This window comes from Gobius niger (genome assembly GCF_951799975.1).
Source record: "Gobius niger genome assembly, chromosome: 1".
In the NCBI taxonomy this organism is placed as follows: domain Eukaryota; kingdom Metazoa; phylum Chordata; class Actinopteri; order Gobiiformes; family Gobiidae; genus Gobius; species Gobius niger.
Window position 1 is genome coordinate 67,453,304 of NC_136852.1, and position 17,253 is coordinate 67,470,556.

The 17,253-nt window shown below is 43.7% G+C and overlaps 3 protein-coding genes across 3 annotated transcripts; 2 read left to right on the plus strand and 1 right to left on the minus strand.

Annotated features, from left to right (window-relative positions):
- Positions 1-420: 420 nt before the first annotated feature.
- elac1 (elaC ribonuclease Z 1) lies at positions 421-5,492 on the minus strand. Its single transcript, XM_079555819.1, has 5 exons — positions 5,263-5,492; positions 4,436-4,642; positions 4,116-4,174; positions 3,827-4,037; positions 421-990 (listed from the first exon to the last, which is right to left on the minus strand). Exons 1-5 carry the CDS (start codon positions 5,420-5,422, stop codon positions 509-511), a joined length of 1,119 nt encoding a protein of 372 aa, XP_079411945.1. The 5' UTR covers positions 5,423-5,492; the 3' UTR covers positions 421-508.
- A 285-nt stretch (positions 5,493-5,777) lies between these two features.
- Positions 5,778-8,224, plus strand: LOC306968115 (uncharacterized protein). Its single transcript, XM_079563418.1, has 3 exons — positions 5,778-5,889; positions 6,157-6,194; positions 7,060-8,224. The coding sequence occupies exons 1-3, from the start codon at positions 5,834-5,836 to the stop codon at positions 8,211-8,213; spliced, it is 1,248 nt and encodes a 415-aa protein (XP_079419544.1). The 5' UTR covers positions 5,778-5,833; the 3' UTR covers positions 8,214-8,224.
- A 5,425-nt stretch (positions 8,225-13,649) lies between these two features.
- LOC306977272 (uncharacterized protein) lies at positions 13,650-15,471 on the plus strand (the record flags this gene model as incomplete). Its single annotated transcript, XM_079575484.1, has 2 exons — positions 13,650-13,674; positions 13,778-15,471. The coding sequence occupies 2 exons, from the start codon at positions 13,650-13,652 to the stop codon at positions 15,469-15,471; spliced, it is 1,719 nt and encodes a 572-aa protein (XP_079431610.1).
- Between the last annotated feature and the right edge of the window lie 1,782 nt (positions 15,472-17,253).

The window sequence follows — 17,253 nt, forward strand, 5'->3', positions numbered from 1 at the left end:
CACTTTTATTTGTCTTTTACACGGTACATAGTAAAATGTAGCTCATCAAAATATATTGGAGCCTCAGTCTCATGCCTAATTATACAGCAGCCAACACAAAAAAGGCAAAATAGCTGAATATACTCCCATCCTATTTGGTACATTACAGAAATATGAGTTTAGACTAATTCCTTTAATGACAAGACAAACATTTATTGATATTTTGGAAATACATTGTCAGAATCCTTTAAAACCAAACAAAAGAAGATAATCTTAGATAAAATGTGCAAGGGTCAATTTTGTAATGTTTGGTCTCGCACAATATCCTTATGGTAAGAAACCACAAGGGTATTCCATTTTCTTCACTACTAAAAACATGTACAATAGGCCTGAATTAATGTAGTGTGTGACCACGGTTTATGGTCGGAGGCGCCAATGGCAGAGACTGATTGCCTCGCTTCCATCAGTCTACCTCAGGGCCGCTGTGGCTACAACAGAAACATAAACAAGACTTTGAGAATGCTTTTTGTTACTTTTTAGTCCTTTTCAGAGGTATGGACAGAGTGAGAAAGTCCTCGGCCAACACCACCTCTGTGTCGGTCCCCTGTAGAGCTTCTTCTGCCTGTCTCTTCAGCTCAGTCACATCGTCTCCTTCCCCTTCCTTGTGCAGGCTCTCGGGTTTGTACCTCTGACTGAAATGATACAAGACCAGCTTCCGCACACAGGCGGCGCGGGCCACAGCTGCAGCCATCTGCGGAGTGCTGTGTCCGTGCTCCACAGCCCTCTCCTGCTGCTCGTCCCCCAGCGTGGCCTCGTGAACCAACACGTCCGCCCCGGCGCACAGTCGCAGAGGGGCCTGACCGAGGACAGAGCTGCAGTCGCCCAGCACGCACACCTTCCTCCCCGGGATGTCCTCCTCCAGAACCTCCCCCGGGGTCAGCACGCGGCCACACTCCAGCGTCACGCTCTCTCCGGATTTCAGTCGGCCGTACATGGGCCCTGGCTTCACCCCTAATGGAGACACAAGGCGTAATGTAGTAGGGATATGGTTGATATTTATAGTTTACACTTCATAATGGGTCACACTATTATATCGTAAATGTGTCATCTTGAGGCCTGTCACATTTTATAGCAGGAGAGTGAGAGACACACACAATGGCAAGTCCTGTCCATGATTAAGTGGGTGGCTTTACACAAATCTAAAAGCTTCTTGACTTTAGCTTACAGCCTATAGGCCTCATTTGAAAGCTAAGACCTACAAACTGGATTGTAACCTTTTTGTTGCGTTATTGCCACGCTTTTGTCACATTTTTTAAAGTATTTTTGTCTCGTTTTCGTCACTTTTTATTGTGTTATTGTTGTTTTTTCAGCACGTTTTTGTCCCTATTTTTGATCAGTTATTCATCGAAAATGGAAAAAATGTGCTCAGTTCCAGGTGCTTAAAACCAACCTGACACAATAGTATTGTCTCTTGCAGATTTGCATGTTATTGTTAGTTTTAGGCAACTTTCAACTCGAGCGCTTTTCGTACGGATTTAAAGCATTGGTCTATTCCAGACACAGCTATGCAAACGTTTGGGCACCCATGTAAATTTTCATGATTTTCCTTTATAAATCATTGGTTGTCTGGATAATACATTTCAATTAAATATATCATATAGGAGACAAACACAGTGATATAAGTGAAATAAAGTTTATATGATTTATGGAAAGTGTGCAAGAATTATTTGAACAGAATTAGGCATGTGTGCATACATTTAGACACCCTTATCATTTTACTGATTTCAATACCTTTAGCACCAATTATCAGAGGTGGGAGTAAGTCACTAAATGCAAGTCTCGAGTCAAGTCCAAGTCAATCGGTCATGGGGTCAAGTCAAGTCAAGTCAAGTCATAGCTTTTGTCAAGTCAAGTCTTGCTTTAGCGGGCAAGTCACCTCAAGTCACAAACGCCAGCGTGTCTACTTTTCATGTGTTTAATCTTGAAAATAATAAGTGCTTTCTCAAGATACCGTAATTTTGAAAATTTAAGCTAAAATCAAACTTTTAAAAACTCATGGATTTGGATTTAAAGTCTAATTAATATTTAAACGCCACAACATTCAAAATATATGTATTATAAATAAACAGTCTATGTACAAAATTGCTGGGACAGCATTTTAAGGAAGGGGGCCCAGGGGGGCCGACTTAAAAAAAATGAAACAGAGTCTTTTAAATATGAGCTGCTTTTCCCTGCAGTCTGAAAGATAAATATAAAATAATCTTTTTATTTTTGTTAGTTTCTGGCAGTTTTTCTGTCAGGGGTTCCCCGTAATGCCCCAGCCCCTGTATACTCGGATTCGCCCCTGCTCAAAATATATTCCGCGTATTCAGTCCCGCTGTCACTGGGCTGTGTGCGGATGCGTAAACTAGTCACTAAATGCTGTAAACTTTGTGTGAACACCTTAAAACATCAAAAAGCCCCAAGATTCCTGTCAGCTCTTACGCATCGTCGTTCTGGAGGCTCCGTCAGCGCTGTAGGTTCAGTCCCTTGTTTCAAACGTTTTCCTGTCCGTAAATCTCCTCCTCTTCAATGTCTTTAGAAAACTTTTAATGCACGTATTTCGACCTCTTATTTCCTCCTGCCTTTTCCTGCTGTATTGATTAGACGCTCCATCTGGAAACCGAAAACGCATGTGGCTAATTACCATACGTAAACATAGATGCGCCGCTTTTACGAAATGAATCCTGATCTTTCGACAGTTTCACTCAAATAATTAATAACTATAAAGTCACAGCAAGTCATTGAAAGTCATTGGCCTCAAGTCCAAGATAAGTCTCGAGTCACAAACAGCAAGTCCCAAGTCAAGTCAAGTCTTTTTGCAGCTTTGGTCAAGTAAGTCTCAAGTCCCGAAAATTGCGACTCGAGTCAAGTCATGTGACTCGAGTCTCCCACCTCTGCCAATTATTAGAACTAAAAATTGGATTGGTAACCTCAGTAACCCTTGACCTCAATACACAGGTGAATCCAATCTTGAGAAAGGGTATTTAAGGAGAAGAGGAGAAACACTTATAATTGGTTTAAGTGTTTCTCCTCTTTGCATCTTCTCTGAAGAGTGGCCTCAAAAACAACTCTCATATGACCTGAAAACAATGATTGTTCAACATCATGGTTTAGGGCAGAGATAAAGAAAGCTGTCTCAGAGATTGAGGCTCTCTGTTTCAACTGTGAGGAACATTGTGAGGAACGAGCGTACGAGTGTCTTCATGAGGCCTTCTCAAATATCACTGTGTTTGTCTCCTATATATATATATATACAGTATATATACAGTATATATATAGTATATATATATATATATATATATATATATATATATATATCCAGACAACCAGTGATTTATAAAGGAAAATCATGAACATTTACAGGGTTGCCCAAACTGTTGCATAGCACTGTACACTGTACATGGGGGCGAGAGTGGAGCAGTTGGTAGAGCCGATTGTCTCATGATCGGAAGTTTGCAGGTTCAAATCCCGCAGACGCACACTGGCATTTTGTCCTTGGGCAAGACACTTCACCCACCTTGCCTCCAGTGTCTGCGCACATTGGTGTATATGAATGGGTGACTGGCTCCTTTCCTGTCAAGTGCTTTGGGCCTGATGAAGCTAGAATTTTTACCATTTACAGTACAATGCGTAGAGTTTAATGGTTGTGGGGCGGGTTGCAAAACATAGAAGCTGTCTTATATACAAGAGGTGCAGGCCAGAAAACCCTCCTGCATCACAGGTTTGGATTGTTTGACTGGGATGACACATATGGACATGATTCTGTTATTTTGACATTTATTAGTAGAAAAAAAAAAAAGAGTACCCAGTTCCAAAAGCAGCTCTGTCCTGAGCCTCCCCGGGCGATCTCTCTCCTGGACACAGAAGCCGAAGGAAGGCACTCTGTGGTACAGCCTGAAGGCTCTCACCACAAACTTGCTATCCTCAAGCAGCAGATAAGTGTCAGAGCTGGGGTCGAGAGTGATGCTCCTGCCCTGCTGCTCCTGAGGGTGCAGAGCTCCGCGCTCAGTCGTCACCTGACAGTAATACACACAGGTTCTGTTGCTATCCATGACATCAGGTGTTTCATTTTTTCACAAAAGCCAGACACACACCTCTGTACTGAGCCATGCCTCCTCAGGACTCTGGTCGGGTGTGGGCTCCAGTTCATGGACTAAAAGAAAAGGAAACATTTACACACCACAAACATGTCTACGTAAGGACATAATACCGTAAAAATAGCATAATTCCTATTAGTGGAATCTTTAAAGCTGTATATTATAAGAACAGCCATTGGAATGTACTATTTTCCAGAAAATTGTACATTCCGCTTGGCAGGAAGTGGCACATGCAGAAAAGTGTGTTGCCTATTGTGATCATATTCAATTAATAAAAGAATTTTCAGGTTGTTAATACGGAGCAGCCCTGGCGTCACCTGCATAAGGAAAGACCAGCTGTGACCCGGTGAGCCCTAGCGTCACTCGAAGGAAGTGTCGGAGGCCCCGGGGCCCATAGATGTCCACACACTTGAGCTTTTGCGGGGGGTCCGGGTTTGTGTTCAGGCTCACTGTGCACAGAAGACCAGGCAGCCCAAACAAGTGGTCTCCATGAAGGTGAGATATGAACACCTTAGCTATCCTGCCTGTGAAGATAATGGATAATGTCATACACAGTTCATGCTTGTGCTCACTCACGAAACATTTCAATGTCAATTTGATTTTGACTCTCTCCGTGTGTCATTTATCAGAACCAGAAGTGAACAGCAAGTACCTTTTACTGAATGAGCCCTTTATTATCAGATGGTTAAACAAGCTCATTCATGACTATTTGGTTCACATTTCAGAACAATAAACAAGAGTAGAAATTCACATTATTTTAGACTGGCTTTCATAATGCATTTTTCTAACCAACAGATTATGCCAATACAACACACCAACACTGTCACACAGCACTCATACAATCATGGAAGTGTGTCACACACATAGACTGTTAAAGGAATAGTTCAGTTTTTCCACACTGAGCAGCAGCAGCCGCCAATCACGTCCCTATAAAGTTTTTTTCTATTATTAATTCGAACGTAAGTTTTTACTTTTTTCTTTCTTTTATAATACAGCCCATCCCTCTATTTTTTTTTTTTTTTTTAATAAAAAAAATAAAAAATAAGAGTATGCTTATATTAGTCTTTTCTTTTCTTAGCACACATTTTTCTACACTGGCCTCAGAGGTGTTTTTTTTTTTTAAACAGTTTTCGGGTCTCCTCACCGGTTCGGAGCTGGCTCTTCATGAGCTGAGTCTGAGTTCCCTCTCCGCAGTCGAACAGCCAGCACTCCCCGTCCGTCCGCAGCACCAGGGCCGACGCCCCGCGGTGAGGGGCCGGGTAGGCCGAGCCCGTGCCCAGAAAAGTCATGTCCATCATGCTCATATTTTATTATTCAAAAGATAAAACCACAGAAAACACTTCCTGATCAGGTGAGCGCATGGTTTTCACAACATAAACAGTCGATTAACAGTGACGTATTGCGTGGTACATTCAAGAACGTAGGACATTTAACCATTACAGTGTAAAGCAGAGTTGTTGTTTTTATTTATTTATTATTTATTTTTTTCTCCTTTTTTTTTAAATTGCCTGTTAACAGTGTAAAAAAAAAGAAAATACTTATCCTACACATCAGTCCAAATTAAACAACAGAGGGCAGTGGTGCGTTCAGGTTCGGTGGGAGAAGAGGATAGTGTAAATCATAATGGCCGCTGAATGTAACTGGTATTTCACGTTAGCTCCGAACAAAACTGCCTAAACACAGCAGTCCTTAAAGCAAACAGAGCGCAGAGAAACATGCCTGAAGCAAAGCGGAAGGAGGACCCGGAGGTGCCTGCGGAGCTGGACAACTGGTAGGAAACAACCCATTAGAAAAACGCCATTTTATGAATAGCAATGAATTATTAGACATTAGACTGTGCATTCGTGTTCAAATTCCGTATAAAGTTATAATTTTTCAGGAGCAAATTAAAATGCACTCTGTTGCTTCTTCACCTGGTAAGCTTGTGGTTCTATAGTTCATATAAAATGAGAATGTAGGCTATACTAAATCTCATCTTAAAAGATAATTACAATAAAGCTTCGAATCTAGTAAAAGCGATTTTGTTGTTCCCCTACAGTGTGTCCAGTGAGTTTGAAGAGGACCCAGACCCCAAAGGTAAGAAACACCCACTGCTGCAGGAGGCAAGTACATTTACTATCACTTTAGGGCTGTCATTCACTGGCTGCTTCCATAATTTGTTTCCATTATAGCTTCTGGTATGACATTTCAGTGATGCCATATTAAAAAACTGTATTTCAGACAAGGAACACAGCCAAGGCCGGATTTGTGAAGGGGCTTGCAGGGGCTAAGCAGGTTGAGGGGCCCCTGGGCATACGGAGAAAATTGTGTACTCAGTGCAGGCTGTAAACAAGTTCCCTTTCTCTTTGCAGACTCCCTCACATTTATCAGATGATTTTATTTTATTTTTGCCAGAGAATAAAGCAGGTCTAAACCAGGACTAAGCCAGGATTAAACCAGGTCTGAGCCATTTTCATTGAGTTGACACTGGGAAAAAATATGTACCTATTGGTGTGTTAAAATGCACCAAAATGCACCATTGAAATAAAATTAATCGATGTGGGAGGACCCCCAGACCCCCCATTTTAAATGTGTCCCCCCACCAGTCTGGCAGCATCAAAGGTTCTTCCACGAGGGCCACGGAGCTCAAATTGGGGTCATCATTGTTAAGGCGCTATATAAATAAATATTGATTGATAATGGGGGGGGGCCCTGAAAAAACTTGAGCCCCAGGGAACATTTTACTTAAATCCGGCCCTGAACACAGCAATACATTGATCTTGTGGCAGCTGATAGACACTGACAGGTAGTGAGTAACTAAAATATTTTGCAATAGAAAACATTTTGCAACTTAAATGATAAGGTGATGATAAAGGAAAGGAGATGATAGGAAAATACTATGGTTTCAGTTGAGATAATGCCAAGAGCTGAAAAAAATCCCCTTTGACTGTGTGTCCTCCAGGTAAAGACACCTGTTCAGCTGGTCCCAACATTAAAGAAGAGCCCGAGGAAGAGGTGATCAACCAGGAGCCCCTCGAAGACTTTCCAATCATCCGTGTGGCTGTGAAAAGTGAGGACGAAGAGGAAGAAGAGTCCTCTCCTCTTCCTCAAAGCTTCACAGCGGACACTAGCGCAGCAGGACCAGGTTTCGAGAGACAATCGGAGGTTCTCAAATGCCCGGTTTGTGAGAAGGGCTTTGAAAAAAAGAGGAACCTAAAGAACCATATGAGAATCCACACGGGCGAGAAACCATTCAGCTGTTTGGTTTGTGGAAAGGAGTTTATGTACGTGCTCACCTTCAAAGCACACATGAGGATTCACACTGGGGAGAAGGCGTTCAAGTGTTCTTTCTGCGCACTGGACTTTACAACATATTACCTACTCAAAGTTCACATGAGGACTCACACGGGGGAGGAACCTTTCAAGTGTTTGGTGTGCGCAAAAGAATATTCCACTGAGAATCTACTAAAGACACACATGAGAACGCACACAGGCGAGAGACCATTCAGATGTTCTTTCTGTTCCAAGAGTTTCGCTCTCAATAGCTGCCTGAAGAATCACATCCGGATTCACACGGGGGAGAAACCGTTCAGGTGCTCGGTTTGTGAAAAGGGTTTTACGGAGAAGGGCCACCTGACGGCGCACGTGAGGACGCACACAGGCGAGCGGCCGTTCAAGTGTTCCGTCTGCGGCAAAGACTTCACCGTCGTGGGCGCTCTGAGGCAACACGCGAGGACGCACACGGGGGAGAAACCGTTCAAGTGTCCGGTGTGCGCCAGGGAGTTCAACATGCCCTGCTCGCTCAAACGACACATGAAGACGCACCAGGACGAGGCGGACCGCCACGACGAGAGGCCGCACGTCTGCTCGTTCTGCTCCAAGAGTTACACGGAGAGCAGCAATCTGAAGATCCACCTGAGGACGCACACGGGAGAGAGGCCATTCAGGTGCTCGGTCTGTGGAAGCGATTTCCCGCAGAAGAGCTCACTCAAACGGCACATGTCGATCCACACGGGCGAGAAACCGTTTCGGTGCGAGGTGTGCGGCAAAGAGTTTCGAGTTAAAGGGGATCTGAGGACTCACATGAGACGGATTCATGGTTCTAATGAACATTAACATACTTTGGGGGTGAAAATGCTCCCCTAAAAAAACATGATTGAGTCATGAACTAGACTGGAGTAGGCACGTTTGTGTTTGTGTCGTGGAGGGCCGATTTTCATCATTGCCAAAACACCCAAGGGCCGAACCTCAACATTGTAGCCTAAAGTACAGAACTATTTTCTGAAAATGCGTTTTTTTTTTTTTACCTCAGTGGTTCCCAAGTGTTGTTGAACAAGCAGTAGCTATCCCTTTTAAGACTGAAATTATGATCAGAACAACCCAATAACATTCATTTTAACAGACACATTAGTGTTTCCATGCAGTTTCAGATGGAAATATTGAACAAAAGTTCCCTATAGACTCGCAACCCACTGAAAATGGTTCCGTGAAGTGCGAAGTGTCGTCATGCGCGAGCTTAATATAGAAGGTGCAGTTACACGTATGACCTGCGGTGGCAGTAGTGAGTATAAAATGGCGAACTTGCATCTAGCCCCTTTAACAGGTATATTTGCATAATAATGTTTCTTCAAAATCATCCAGAGGTTCTGTGCTGGAGGGCACAGAACCTCCCCAGAGATTTGGCCCCCGGGCCTGACGTTTCCTACCCCTGAACTAGACCCTGACTGAGGGTAACGACTGGTTTGGAGACTTGGCCGTGTCTTGTTGAAATAAATATTCAGAAAAGCTGTTGGACAATTACTGGAATTAAAAACTTGACTGAGGATGTACTTCACTAGAGGAGCCTTGAAGTTAGAGGCTGACGTTTGTTTGGCGCCAACAGATGTTAAAATACAACCACCATGTAAAGTAATTATTATAACATTCTCGGCTTAATGTTTATTTAAGTTTTCTTCAGGTTTAATCTGTTATTTCTAATTAAAATGAGAACAGGAAGTAGTTCTTACCCTACACTGGCCGACAGGAAGTTAGCCAAAAACATGCACAGCGCCGCGGTTAGTCCTCATGCTTCACACCTAGAAGGTCCGGGGTTCGATTCCCACCTGGACGAGGCCTCTCTGTGTGGAGTTTGCATGTTCCCCCCGTGTCCCCGGGTACTCCGGCCTCTCCTACCACTAAAAACATGTACAATCCTCCAGCCAGGTCTTTCTGACCACCAGCCTGGCTCCACATCATGGAGATGGGTACCCGGGGCGCAGCACTGGCCCTGCCCACTGCTCCCTGCGGGTCATCCAGTGGCACTGAGGGATGGGTTAAATGCAGAGGGCAAATTTCGTTGTACAGTTCATGTATGATGACAATTATATTTATTTGCGCTGAAATTCAGTGAAGAGTGTGGATGAAATACACATGCTGTGAAATCACCCTCTTCTTTCTGTGGGAAATCATGTTATGTCATCATTAATATGTTGATTTTTTTTTTTTTTGGCAGAATGTTTGGCCATTGTTTTGTACTGGATTTATTAACCTCTTACCCGCTGCCTGAGCCGAGCCCATTTTCTCCACTTTCATCCATCCATCCATTTTCTTCCGCTTTATCCGGGGCCGGGTCGCGGGGGCAGCAGTCTCAGCAGAGATGCCCAAACTTCCCGATCCACACACACCTCCTCCAGCTGTTCTGGGGGGACCCCGAGGCGACACCAGGCCAGCTCGGAGACATAGTCCCACCACCGTGTCCTGGGCCTTCCACGAGGCCTTGTCCCACTAGGACATGCCTGGAACACCTCCCGCGGGAGGCGACCAGGAGGCATCCGAAACAGATGCCCGAGCCACCTCAGCTGGCTCCTTTCGACGTGAAGGAGCAGCGACTCTACTCCGAGCTCCTCCCTGGTAACTGAGCTCCTCACCCGATCCCGAAGGGTGCGCCCAGCCACCCTGCGAAGGAAACTCATTTCGGCCGCTTGTATTCGCGATCTTGTCCTTTCGGTCATGACCCAAATCTCATGACCATAGGTGAAGGTGGGAACGTAGATCGATCGGTAAATCGAGAGCTTTGCCCCGACTCAGCTCCCTCTTCACCACGACAGACCGACAAACCGCATCACTGCTGACGCCGCACCGATCCGTCTATCGATCTCCACTTTGGCTTTACCCAAATCTACAAAGCTTCTTGAAAAAGTAAAAAAAAAACATGACAAAAAGGAGACGAAAACACTTCAAAAATGTGACAAAACGCGGTGACAATCTGACAACAAAGTTACGATCAGTTGTGTAGGCCTTAGCTTTCAAATACGGCATTACTCTGGTCTGTAGGCTTTAAACTCCAGTCAAGGAGCTTTAAGATTTGGGTTAAACTGAACTGGAGAAAATGCACTCCCTCAAGGCGGTGAGGAGGTTAACCTCTTACCCTCCGCCTGAACCGAGCCCATTTTCTCCAGTTTGGCATTACCCAAATCTAAAAGTGTCTTCAAAAAGGGTCAAAATAGCAATAAAATTTGAACCAAAACTAGGATGAAAAAGCCACAAAAGAGCAACAGAAAAGTGACAAAAACACTGCCAACAACATGAGGAAATAGATCAGTTTAGAGGAGTTTTGTAGGTCTTAGCGTTCAACTAAGGCATTCCTCTGGCCTATAGGCTATAACCTGTTATGGTGAGGGTTAAGGGGTTAATAGCAGTACATTTATCCCTGTCTTGTATGCAAAGAGGAAAGACCCGACAATAAAAACCCTAAAAGAGATATATATCATCTTACTCAAACCAAAAAAACTGTCATATGGGCTCTCAATTCCATGTCTCTTTCTCCTTTAAAACCAAAAAGTGGGAACATATAGTACTTATTCAGGGTTTCTGCGGGGCATTAAAGACATTCAATCAATTATGCCCCATGTTAAATAAAAAATATTGTTTTAATTGTGAAAAGTTCTAAACCTGGTGATGCTGGAATGTATTTTAGTTTACAAACACGTTGGCACATGTTCAATGTCTATTTATTTATCTATCCACTGTTCACCTTTGCTGCATTATATTTATTTTCCATCTTTTGCATATATTGTAAATTTATGTCTGTCTGTTTGTAATTTTGACAAATTCATAATCTGCTATTTCAAGTACTGTATATATTCACTTTTTTTTTAATATTTGTGGTATTGTTTTAATTATTTATTTATTTAATTATAACTACTGAGCTACTGTGACAATGCATTTTCTATTGTGAAACCATAAAGTCTGGTTAAGTTTCATACTTCATTATATTTTCAAATTGATTGCAAGTCTGTGGGGGAAAGGCGCCCCCTGAATGAGACACACAGGCGCACATTTCTGCCACTAGAGGGCGGCAGTGAGCGAATCCAGATGGGAGAAGAAAAGACCGCCGCTGTGGCTGATGTGCAGACTGTTAGCTCCGAGCAGATGAGCGGACCTGACGCCTGGAGCCTCCAAGACGCGCGGCCTGGACGGACAGAGCGCGTACAAACATGGCAGAAGTCGAGCTGGAGGAGGCGAAGCTGCGCGGGCCCGTGCAGGGGGACAACAGGTGAGAGGGGATCAGCCGCTGCACAAAAGGCACAGAAGACCTAGCCCCGCAGAAGGCAGACAATGAACGTGACCGTGAACGTGCAGCGTAGACGGTCTGGGTCGGGTGTAAAGTTCACAGGCTGGAGGGAGAAGTCCAAAGTGCGAGGAGAAAGAAATGTGTGCAGCAGGGTTCGGTCATGCGCACTGAGCTTTGGCCTAACTATGAGTAGACTCTGAAACACTGAGGGAGAGAAAGTGCTGGTCTGACCTCACACCTCAAAACGGGGACTTATTCCAGACTTTGGGTGCTGCCATGAGAGGCATTACGAAGTGATAACGGCATCGATCCGATATTCTGTTGAGACAAACAGTGAATACCTCTCAGTGGCCTGTTAAAGTAGTAAAAGAAGCTCCACTGTACTGTGTAGGTCTGCAGTTCAAGTTGCTCCCAAAGGTTTACATGTTAACCTTAACAGACACTTGGATCTGATTCTGGCTGACTGGATGGATAATATGCAAACATTCTGCAAACATTTAGGTAAATAATATAGTTAGGCATAAAGAGGGAAATGGATTATATGCCGCTGTCAATTTAAGGTCCTCATCAGGCCCAAAAATACTGTATAATATTCCATATTTCAGTTTTTCATTAAAAAAGTAAATCTTTCAAAAATATTGCATTTTAACGTGAGATACTAGACACTCAATGACGCACATAATGACGTTAAGTTTGGAACTTAACACATTGAGTGCCAAAAACAGAAAAACTCACTTTTTGGTTTTTGTTTGTTTATATTTATTGTGAAACTAGACACTCTAATACACCGTGTGTGTGATTTTGGGAGCTCTGATGAACAGAAGTGAAATAAATGACGACCAAAAACTTGTGAAAAGTCACGATCTGGACATTTCTACTGCGTTTAGTCCGAGGGGGCGTGGTGTTACGTTGCTAACAGCTGTAAACCTGACACTTCTCTGCGTTTGACAAAGCAGAGCAGCTTCCATGACCAGATCGAAACAGTTGAGATTTTAACTTTCTCTGAGTTTTTAAATGGCCAAAATCGGTCCAAGGACGACTGAGAAACATCCTGTTAAAGTCTTCAATCCTAGAAGCAGGCTGTTTAAATGCACACGCAATAGTGAGCGAAAGTGATCGATAACACGCAGTGTTTTAAAATGTGCCAACAATGTTGTTGAAAACTGACTTGAAACAAATACATTTAGAAATTTGCCTCTTCCCATGATGTTAGTGTCTGTCCAGAGAGGAGAGAGTTGGAGAGCGGAGTTAATCAGAAAGGAGAGTGTTTCATAAAATACTGATTTTCCCTAATCTATAAAAAACAAAATCATTGATTTTGATCAAAATTATCTTCTGTTTAACTTAGATTTCTCAGGATCCGAGGCACGTAGAATTAAACTGTTTTCACCTAGCTTAGATTCTCGTCTTTCAAACGAGCCATGGCACGTGTCCATAGCAATAACATAGAATATGCTGTGCTGCTACAAATATCATGAAAAATGGTCTGGATTGTTGGCACTCTACAGCTGAATCCCCAAAACAGCGCGGCACTCAATGTGTTAAAAGGAAGTCTCCACAAGCATCTTTGGGTCAATCAAAGGTTTTGCAGCTGCTCTTCAATCAGAACACACCTGGATCCTTGTTTCCTTCCTCAATTCAACATTGAAGAAGGAAGCGATACGAGACTTTGCTGAGAAAAAGCCTTTACTTTTACAGTGACATCACAGTTTGCAGTCGAAAAAAACGTGTCAGTAATCTGTCCCTGTAAAAATGAAGGATTTTTATTACTATAGTAGGAGTGCCTCGGATTGTCTACTTCCTCGATGTTTTATAGATTTAACTTTCATATTTTCTGTTTTCTTACAGTGTGGAGATCAAAGAGGACGCAGGCTGTAAAGGTAAGAAGCAGTCAAACAGTAATAGACTTTCAAATCATTACCTACGTCTTTGATTCTGACATATAACACTCTTTTCCAATACCTATCAACGCATAGCACAAGTTTAGATATAGTAATTGTATGTGCGCTGACAGAAGCCATTTTAGCAACTTATAACTGCAAATAAGTTGACAGTTATTTCATTAATCGATTAGTCCATTCGTCAACATTTCCTGCTCGCACTTACCTATTTGTCGTGGTTCCCGCAGGTGTCCAGAGTCCAGTGGATATCAAAGAAGAACCCGAGGAGGTGAAAATCGAACAGGCGAGCCACCCGAGCAGCCCGTACATCCGAGTGATTGTGAAGAGTGAGGATGAGGAAGAAGAAGAGACCACAGAAGTCACTGTCGGACAACAACCGGGGCCTGAAAGCGACGCCCGTTCGGATAATTCCTCCTCCGACTGGACTCCCGATAATTCCGATTCCGACGCCTCCGGAGACTGGACTCCCTCCGCTGAGAGTGGCCCAACGGGGGCGCCGACGGACCCCTCTCGCGGTAGCAACGTGAGCGCCGAGGGGAGCGACGGCGCCAAAGAAGGCCACACGTGCTCCTACTGCGGAAAGGTGTTTCAGTACCCGACGCTGTTGAACAAACACGTGAGGACGCACACGGGGGAGAGGCCCTTCAGCTGTACGCTCTGCGAGAAAAAGTTTGCGGAAAAGGGGACCCTAAAGGTGCACATGAGGGTCCACACGGGGGAGCGGCTGTTCGAGTGTCCGGTTTGCAAAAAGCCTTTCGGGGAGAAGAGTTACCTGAAAGTCCACATGAGAATGCACACGGGGGAGTCGCCTTTCAGGTGCTCGGTTTGCCAAAAGGATTTTAAATACGACGCCAGCTTCAAAGCGCACATGAACTCGCACAAGGAGAGGCCGTTCAAGTGCTCCGAGTGCGACAAGTGCTTTTCGACGGAGCACCAGCTCGGCCTCCACATGAGGAGACACACGGGGGACAGGCCGTACGTGTGTTCCCTCTGCTCTAAAGGCTTCACGCAAAAGAGTATTCTGAAGATACACATGAAGCTTCACTCTGGAGACAAACCGTTCAAGTGTTCATTTTGCGAGAAGGAGTTCACGTTAAAGGGGCATCTGAAGCAACACCTGTTCGTCCACACGGGGGAGACGCCGCACAAGTGCACCGTCTGCGCAAAGGAATTCTCCGCCAAGGCCTCCCTGCGACGACACATGCTCACCCACTCCGTAGAGACGCCGTTCAAGTGCTCGGTCTGCGCAAAGTTTTTCACGGGACAAAACGGTCTGAACGTGCACATGAGAATCCACACGGGCGAGAAACCGTTCAGCTGTAAACTCTGCGGGAAGGACTTCACGTACGACAGCAGCCTCAAAGCGCACATGATCTCGCACACGGGGGAGAAGCCGCTCAAGTGTCCCGTTTGCTCCATCGGGCTGTCGGCGTCGAGCAAGCTGGAGATCCACATGAGGACGCACACGGGGGAGAAGCCCTTCACGTGTCCGGACTGCGGGAAGTGTTTCTCGCAAAAGGTCTGTTTGAGACTCCACATGAGGATTCACACGGGAGAGAAGCCGTTCAAATGCTCCATATGCGCCAAGGAGTACAGGTTTGAGTGCAGTCTGAAGAAGCACATGCGCACGCACACGGGAGAGAAGTCGATCAAATGCACGCAGTGTGACAAGGTGTACAGATTTGAGGGTAGTCTTAGGAAGCACATAAAGACGACGCACGAAGCCGAGGGGCCATTCAGCTGTTCAGTGTGTGCTGGGACTTTTACAGGGAAGAAGGAACTGAACAATCACATGGCAGCTCATACTGTAGCTGAGAAACCATTCAGTTGTTCGGTTTGTGCCACAACTTTTGCAGCATTGGATGAACTAAATAACCACATGGCCGTCCACACTTTTGATAAGAGTCATGAAAAGTTGTAAGCGGAGAAGAAAAAAAGCATCTTCAAAATGTGATCCCTTTAAGAATTATACCAGGGCTGGGACATTACAGTGCTTGTTTTGATACAATACTATATCTATATAACTATAACTAAAAAATATCACAATTCATAGCCCAGACGATTTGTATTGTGATACATTATGTATTCAATAACGAATTGTAATACTACTAGAAAAATAGAGGTTGAATTATAAAAAAAGGGTATGAAAAATTAGTCTGATATTGAAATATTTTTGAAAGGCGCAAAGGCATAAAAAAGTATGGCTCTTTTGTTTAAGCTGATATGAACCATTACTGATACACAGGCACCATACTTATTAACCATGACTCTATTGTTGGGCCCGTGACTCCCACAGGGCATCTTTTCTGTGCAAAACACATGGAAAATTTGCCTCCCATTTTATCTGGAGGGGATCGGGACCTCTGTGATTTTTTTTCTTTTCCTGCATAGTTTTTGGCATGCATAAATATACAGTGCTGCATTTATGTTCTACCTGGACAGAGTTCTTGTCCCGGTCCACTACCTGAAAGCCACTTCTACTACTGCAAAATCAATAGAAGAATAGAATAGAATGTTCCCATCGCCTTCCCTCCTGATTGGTCGTGACAGGCTGGTTCACAGGAAAGCTTGTCTTATTGCTTAAAGGGACTAATTGGTGATTTTATACTCTCTACTGCCACCTCAGGTCTTACACGTAACTGCAGTTTCTGTTAAGCTAGTGCAGGATTTTAGAGGCAGTTGTGGTGAATAGGTCTGAGTTCATTCTACACATTAGGACATTGCTTGAACATTCAGAGGGAGGAAAATACTTAAACATTTTTAAACTCCGTCTAGTCCCTTTAAAGTTATGGCATCAGTTATAGCACTTTACAAAAAATGTAATCCTTCATTTGTTTTAAGTCACATTGCAGGCCTAGGCTTCAATTATACGCAATTTATTAAATCTGTCACACTGAAATGTAAAATGATTGCGCTAAAGGGTGTTCGATACGAAACACACATCACTGCAAAGCCGTATTGTGATATATTGCAAAACAATGTATCGTCAAAGCCCTAAATGTTGCCTTTACATAATACTGCATTTTTTTGTGTACAGTATTTGTGTTCTTTGTATTGTACATAGTTGTTAAAACACCTCTTGTGGAATTCATATATTTTGCACTTCCTGTAATCGCACAAAGTGTTCATTATGAATGTATGTAATAAAAAAAAACATGTCAAATAAAGTAGTGTTGAATCCAGACAGTGACATCTTTAGTTCGAGCAACTGACTAAATATGGTGAGGCTGTGTTTGTTTCCTGAATATGAGACAAATCTAGGCTGAAAACTGCACCATTTGGCTGAGGATGAACACTTTGCTTGGTTAAGAGATTAATACATTACTGTTAAAGCACTGACTTTGTTTTGTTCTTTCATAATGACCAACCACAGGCTCCTTTTACTATGTCCATACACCTTTATGGTCATTTCAGCATTCAAACTGCCTTCAGTACACTAGTCAATGTATCTACAACAGGGTTAGGTAAGTTTGTGTTGTGGAGGGCCGATTTACATCAAGGCAAAACAGCAAGGGCCGAACCTCACTATTGTTGCCTTGAGTAAAGACCGTTTTTCTGCAGATGCCAATGTTTTACATCAGTGGCCCTCAAGTGGTTTGACTTGGGGACTCACCATTACCCTATAGGTCGACAAGCCATGACCCACATAAAACCAATCTGTCATATATTGTATATTCCACTCATGTTTTTTATTGAACAAGCC

Excerpts from the sequence above, each read along its gene's own strand:
- elac1 (XM_079555819.1), bottom strand. The coding sequence starts at position 5,422 with ATGAGCATGATGGACATGACTTTTCTGGGCACGGGCTCGGCCTACCCG. Across the intron at positions 4,643-5,262 it reads GAAGAGCCAGCTCCGAACCG|GCAGGATAGCTAAGGTGTTC; the intron begins GTGAGGAGACCC and ends TTATCTTCACAG. Across the intron at positions 991-3,826 it reads AGAGCTGCTTTTGGAACTGG|GGGTGAAGCCAGGGCCCATG; the intron begins GTACTCTTTTTT and ends TGTCTCCATTAG.
- LOC306968115 (XM_079563418.1), top strand. The coding sequence starts at position 5,834 with ATGCCTGAAGCAAAGCGGAAGGAGGACCCGGAGGTGCCTGCGGAGCTG. Across the intron at positions 5,890-6,156 it reads CCTGCGGAGCTGGACAACTG|TGTGTCCAGTGAGTTTGAAG; the intron begins GTAGGAAACAAC and ends GTTCCCCTACAG. Across the intron at positions 6,195-7,059 it reads AGAGGACCCAGACCCCAAAG|GTAAAGACACCTGTTCAGCT; the intron begins GTAAGAAACACC and ends TGTGTCCTCCAG.